The following is a 7008-nucleotide window of genomic DNA, read 5'->3' on the forward strand; positions in this document are numbered from 1 at the left end:
AAGAAAAAATAAAGTTCACCATTAGAATGTAGTAATTATTAATTAAATATTGCCATTCTTTATTAGAAGAATTAATTTAAACTTCATAATATATAGTAATCCCTTAACAGAAAATTGGATTTGAATCCATTAATATTTATTATTTGATATCCACGTATATATATATATATATATATATATATATATATATATATATATATATATATATATATATATATATATATATATATATATATATAGGCATAATTTAATTAGTCCTATTGAGATTAGTAATTAGATGAATTAATTACTATTTGCAGGAAGTTCCATTAATGTAGAACCCTCTATAGTATGATGTAAAAGGAGCCTTAGACCAATCTACAGTTCCAGCCCATGATACATTCCAAACTGTCGCCTCCACATGCAAAGGCCTCGATTTGTAATTCACGGGGTAATTGAATGTCCTTACCGTCTTGTCATCCACTTTGAACCTGTAATTTAACGACATCAATACAAGATCAATTATATTTTCAATAATGTTTAAGGGCAGTTAATTAATGAACTTACACAATTTTCTTAGCACTCCAATTAAGTTCATAAGTGTGAAAGTCTGCAGAAGGATTAAACCCTAGTTTAACCAACTCCTCTCTATGACCTTCATCATTTGCGAACACATTTGTTTGCAAAGTCCCGTTTGTCCCTAAGAATTCAAAGTCAATCTCATCGTGATTTCCGTTGGCCCCTCCTCCAGATATTAGCTGAATATTGTCGTCACAACGGTAATAATAATAATTGTTAAAAAGAGACAAAGAACATAAAATAAAAATAACATAGGACATTACTTACATAAAAAGAAGTAATAACTCCTCCGGTTATCTTCTCCGATATCTTGATTTGCATTCTGAATACCCCGGAACAATATTCTTGTTTTGATTTAAATCCAGACCCTACATTAATAATTCATCACATCAAATATAACAACTTATAATCAATGTCTTTATTCTATTACCCTTTGGAATAATGTATTTTGTAGAAAGAAAAGTAAATTAAAATAGTGATAATTAAAATTATTCATACCAGAAGATGTATCAATACGAAGTTGGACTTCTTTGCCTTGATCAGTGACATTCATATGATCAGTTCCCCATAAGGGTTGATAATATTTGTCAAATACTTCATCGCTCGTAGCCACAACGACCACGAAAACCAGAAGAATCAGACTCGCTCTCGCTATACCCATCTTCAGTTCTTGATTACTTATTTATATTTGTAATCTGTTGGTTAATTAATTCTACAAACATTGCATATTTATACATATTTTAGTATCCATAATTTCTTAGTGATTAGTACATAATTTTTTTGAAGATATAAAATGTAATTAAAGTGACATTATAGAGTTTATAAGCATGATGTAAAATCTGATCCCTTGTTTGATAAGCTTATAATTAATTTAAAGTTTTTCTTATTCTTCCTTTTTGAAAAGAATGGCTTTGCTTTTTAATTTAATTTAAAAAATAGAATCCCACTTGACTAAATATAATAAATACATACTAATCTCTTTAAATTTGAACCTAGAATGATATGCAATGTTACTTTTGTGATTTACTAGAGGATGTGATTTTTCTGCAATTTTGGATTGACATTCTTAGCCATGCACTTGGCCAAGTATCGTAGAAAGTTAATGGTGGAAATTTTAGGACAAAAGGTATACAAATAAGGTAGAAAATATATGTTTTCATAAAATAGTTTTTTTATAAAAAAAAAAAAAAGCTTCACTAAGAGAAATAGACAACCAAGATCATAACAATTTAAGGGCATAAAGATTTATATGTCATATATAATTTTCCTGATTATTCTTAATTACTGATTACTAAAATACTCATACTTTTAATATTTCTTATCATTGAAATAATTATCGTCTTCATTTCAATTCAGTAATCTTATTCACATCTCCCATTTCTCTTATAATCTCTATGTTTCGGTCGTTAATCATCGTCATCATATATCTAACTCCGCATCCGACATTTAGCTCCCTCATTCTTTGACACCTTTGATTGAATTTTTTGACAAAATTTTTGTGGCTGCAATAAATTAAACAAGTACGTACAATTATCTTAAATGAGGTTATTATATTTATTTTTGTGAAAAAAATTCAGTCCAAACAAATTTCAAATCTCAATTCCTCCGTTGAGAACAAGGCACAGTACAATAATTATTGTACGACAAGACGTAAAGTCAGTCAACTGAAGATTCAAATACACGACGACACGAGCACAAAGTAATATAGAGATACAAATTCGGTTTAATATAATATATTTATATATTTTGTCTTATTTGAGAATGAATGCACTTAGTTCTTAAAATAGAACTGTCAAACAACAACTTGACAACAATTTTAAAAGTTAGTTCGATCCTACACATGCAACAACTACACATGCAACAACTGCGTGAAACATTAATCAAGCAAGGTGATCAACTCTGAACAAAAATTTATAAGTTAATTGATTGGTTCAGACTGTATCTAACTAACTATAAGATAGAGAAATGATTTGTTTTATTTACCTTTTAAAATTAATTTTTAACATATATATTAAATATTGCACACAATTTATTTCCTATAAAATTATAAAAAAAAAATATATTTTATTAAGTTATTCTAGTATAGTTTAGAAAAAATTTATAATATTTCTAATTTTGCTAACTTTGCTTCTTCTTTGTTTTGAAAATTAATTGGATTAATTTTGAACAATTTCAAAAGGTCCTGGTTGTATAGAATAGAAAGCAATTTTTAATTTATTTATTTTTAAACATTGGTTTTGTTTCTCCTTGGTTAATTCTCATGAATTAAGCACATAGCTATCAAACATACTTAACCAATTACCTAGGTGAGCGAAACTTATCGCATAACAGACTCGAACCTAGAATCTAGGATATCAAACCTAGAATTTCGGACCTCGGAGAGGCTCTAGATATCCACATACAGTGAAGAGGTATTTAAGTGTAATTTGTTTATGAGTATCAAATTCTTTTTATTCAATCATTTTAAAACACAATTAAAAATTAAATAATCATTTGTAAAATGCATTGATAAATTGGTATGTTAGTCTTCCTTAAAAATTAGTAACTAGTCAAATACTTTGACACTAGCCATTATTCTTAAAAAACTGTAATGATCAAAATTGAACAATTGTTGTAATTTGTGATCCAAAATTAACTAATTAAAATATTATATTACAAAATAAAATCTCTACAAATTTAAGGATTTAAATATTTTATTATTCAAAATTATTTTTTCTCCGCTAAGATCGTGCTATATTTTATCTATATTTTGTACTAAAATTAATGACTTATGTAATAAAATTAATGTCATCGACGAGGCAAGGAGATTTGTGATCTCTCCGCTAAGGAGGCTAGTTCTCAAATTTAAATGGTTAGTAAGTTGTTCGATATATGTAAGGAATAATAAATTGGAACACGCTAGTGAAGTAGAGCTACATGGTTAAGAGTCTAATGCGCAAGCAATAAATAATGTGCTTAATTTGATCTTAATTTAGGAGAAGTTCATGATAATGAATAGAAATCTTTGTGAGTATTGTAAACTATAAGAGTTTGTTTGAAGAATCATTTAAGGTAAATGATATTACTTTTGATTCAATTAATACAACACAAAAAGAGATGCTTGTTTTTCGACAGTGGGGGTTGAGGAGGTTATTAAGGGGTGCGAAAATGATAAAGTGTTGGGATGCGACAAGTTACTTTGACTTTTTTTAAGAAGGCGTGGTATTTCCTTAAAATTGTAATTATGAAATTAATTGAACATTTTTATCGTTTTTCATCATTTTACAAGAGTTAGAACTCTATTTTGACATGTCTCATTCGTAAAGCTCTAGGGACTATTAATGTGAATAATTTTAAGTTTATCAGTCTCATTTTGTCTTTCTATAAAATTGTCGCAAAATATTTAGCCAACAAGTTGAGGAGGGTGTTAAAAATGGTCATATTTAGTAATCAGATAACATTCATATATAAAAGATTGTAAAATCTATGATGTCGTATTAATAGTCAATGAGTGAATTGACTCAACTACTTCAAGAGGTGACAAATGGGCTTTTTCAAGTTATACATATAAAAAAGCTTATGATCACGTCAAATTTGGAGTTTTTGTTTGATGTAATTGACAGAATGGGTGCAAAATGGATTAACTAGATTATATTTTTTATCTCTCGACGATTAAGTTTTCTGTCTTTGTTAATGGGAATTCTCATGGGTTTTTCAAGAGCTCCGAAGGGATTAGACAGGGTGATCCACTCTCTCGTTTCTTGTTCGTCACTATTATGAAACCCTCTAAAAATGATAGCTTTCATAAAAACTCAAGACTCCATGGAGTAAGTTGTGGGTCAATAATATATATCATTTTATTGTATCACATTTTTCACTGATGACCCGCTCTACATGGCTCAGGCTACCTACATGAATTTTAAACATATTTTAGATTTTTATGGTTATTCGGTGCATGTTTCGGTCTTTGAATTAATCTTAATAAGTCATACATTTTTTCTTATGTTTTGTTTCAAATAGAAGTAGGATTAAGTTGATAAATGTGTTGAGATTTAGAATTGATGATCTTTCGTTAATCTATCTTTGTATTCCATTGGCATTCAATGATAAATTACGATTCAATGTCTCTTAGGACTTGATTATCACTAAAATGGAATGTAAGTTGTCTAGATGGAGAAATAAAATAATCTCTAAAAGGGGTCGGTTAATTCTCAATAAGAGTGTATTGTTATCTATGCCTACGTATATGATATGACATGTACCCAATTTACTCAAATACACCTGATATACAAGATAAAACTCACCATTAATATTGGAAATGGGCTAAATTTATTCTATTCTTTTTTTTTCTATTATTTTCTAGCAACAAGTGACCGATCAAAATATATTTAGTATAAGATATAATTTATTATAAATAGGGGTAAATTTTAAAATTAAAATTAGAATTATAGTGGCTAGACAAAATTTGGAGTGACCTTACAAAAATGAAGAGAAAATATGAATGAAATATATATATATATATATGGATCAACATGAGAAACAAATAATAAATTAGATTAAAAAATTAAAAGATTATGTTCTATGTTAACAAAAGAAATATTATTTTTATAAATATATATATTTGAAAGTGAACCTGTGTCTAATTGTAAATCCTTACTACTAAAGGACAACATCAAATCGCAATGCGAAAACGGAACCGAATTGTCTCGTTTGAGACGGTTTTTCCCTGAAACCGAATGGAGATGGGACGAGAATGGTATTTGCGTCCCCACCCTGATTTCACTTCAATTCTGTCTCGAACACCATAAACATAATTAAATATATTAAATTATCAATATATTTATTTATTCACTATATTTTATAAGAGTAATAAAGTTATTTATTTATAATAATATAAAATTTTAATATATTATAATATATATTATATTAAAAAAATCGTTTATATAATTTTATTGAATAATTTTTATTTATTTTTTAAAAAAATTATTAACAGTGCCCCGCGGGATACTCCGAAATCGAAAAAAACCGAACGGAACGGGGATGATATTAAGAAAATTCCTTACACTAAAACGAGACGGGATAATAAATGGATTTCTCGCCTCGAAGTCATCCCTACTTTACTATGTTGTAAATCATTATCAACTAACTTACTAAAATGTGTTGATCCAAAAAAGTAAATTATTCTCCTAACATAACATGCATACATACCTAATTTTGAGTTTAATTGAGTTATTCAAATAATTCAATTTTAAAAATATATTATTTCTCTTTTACACCTTAATTATATCACTCAATTTATAAACTAAAATACTAAAATGTTCTTTATTTTTATTTTATTATTATATATTAAAATATTTCAAGTTATTTTATCAAAAAAAAAAATTCAAACTCCTCAAAATCATAAAAATCATTCTTTCTAAATAACAAATCCAAACATAAACCTATGTTTTCACTTAATTTGTTAGATCAGTTGATTGGTAGTATTGTAAAATATTTGAACAACAGTATTCAACATTTGAAGTTGAAATAATATTGTTCAATCACTAACTATTATTATTTGTAGTTACAAATTTTTAAACATAATTTGGAGTTAAATATTTTGAAAATTATTAGATGTTATGAATTGAATCAAGTATAGTTAATAATATAATATTTGTGATAATTGAAATTTATACTTTTATCTTAATTTTTAAATATTTTAAAATTAAAATAATAAAAATGAAATTTGAAAATATTATCTGTGCACAATTATTTTTTATCAGTTCAAGATTACGCGTATTTGTACGAACGCACGTTTATGCGTCGGCCAAATTTCATACCGACACAATTTTTACGCGCTAAGTATAATAACATAAATTATTTTAAAACTTGTACAAATGTTTTTTTTTTTTTGTAGTGGAGATTCAAACACATATGTTAGGTGGTGGGAGAAAATATATCTTAAACTTTACCATAGAAAAATTAAATATAATGTATCATATAATTATAATTTATGTTTTTTTTTTATATAACTAACATCTTACTTAAATATATATTATCATATTAATATAAGCAAAGTTCACTAAAATTTTATATTTAAAGAAAATAAAGATGATGAATAAATAAGTCTCAGTAACAAATATCTAACTGAATTTTTTTTATTAAGTTTATGTTAATGGAAAAATGCCATAAATTCTAGTATTACAGCAAATTTTAAACACACAGTATAACTTTTTATTAATCATTTCTAAAGAAAGACTTGAGGTAAAAAATCAAGTGGTATTGAACATGTAAATACCACTTTCAATACCATCTCAATGTGAATGGATCAATGGAAGAAAATTCCAAAATTTCCTATAATTGGTACTTACTAATCTCTTAACACACTTTTGGATTTCAATATCCATATTATATAGTGAGTTACAACATTATTCAATTATTAGAAATAAATAGTAATTAAATCAATGATGGTAAACAAAATTTAATGAGTCT

General features: G+C 26.6%; 1 protein-coding gene across 1 annotated transcript; it reads right to left on the reverse strand.

Annotated features, from left to right (window-relative positions):
- Nucleotides 1-289: 289 nt before the first annotated feature.
- Nucleotides 290-1219, reverse strand: LOC124929770 (xyloglucan endotransglucosylase/hydrolase protein 3-like). The gene is made up of 4 exons (XM_047470163.1): nt 1057-1219; nt 826-926; nt 547-737; nt 290-470 (listed from the first exon to the last, which is right to left on the reverse strand). The coding sequence occupies exons 1-4, from the start codon at nt 1217-1219 to the stop codon at nt 290-292; spliced, it is 636 nt and encodes a 211-aa protein (XP_047326119.1).
- Between the last annotated feature and the right edge of the window lie 5789 nt (nt 1220-7008).

Source organism: Impatiens glandulifera, chromosome 3 (assembly GCF_907164915.1).
Source record: "Impatiens glandulifera chromosome 3, dImpGla2.1, whole genome shotgun sequence".
Classification (NCBI taxonomy): domain Eukaryota; kingdom Viridiplantae; phylum Streptophyta; class Magnoliopsida; order Ericales; family Balsaminaceae; genus Impatiens; species Impatiens glandulifera.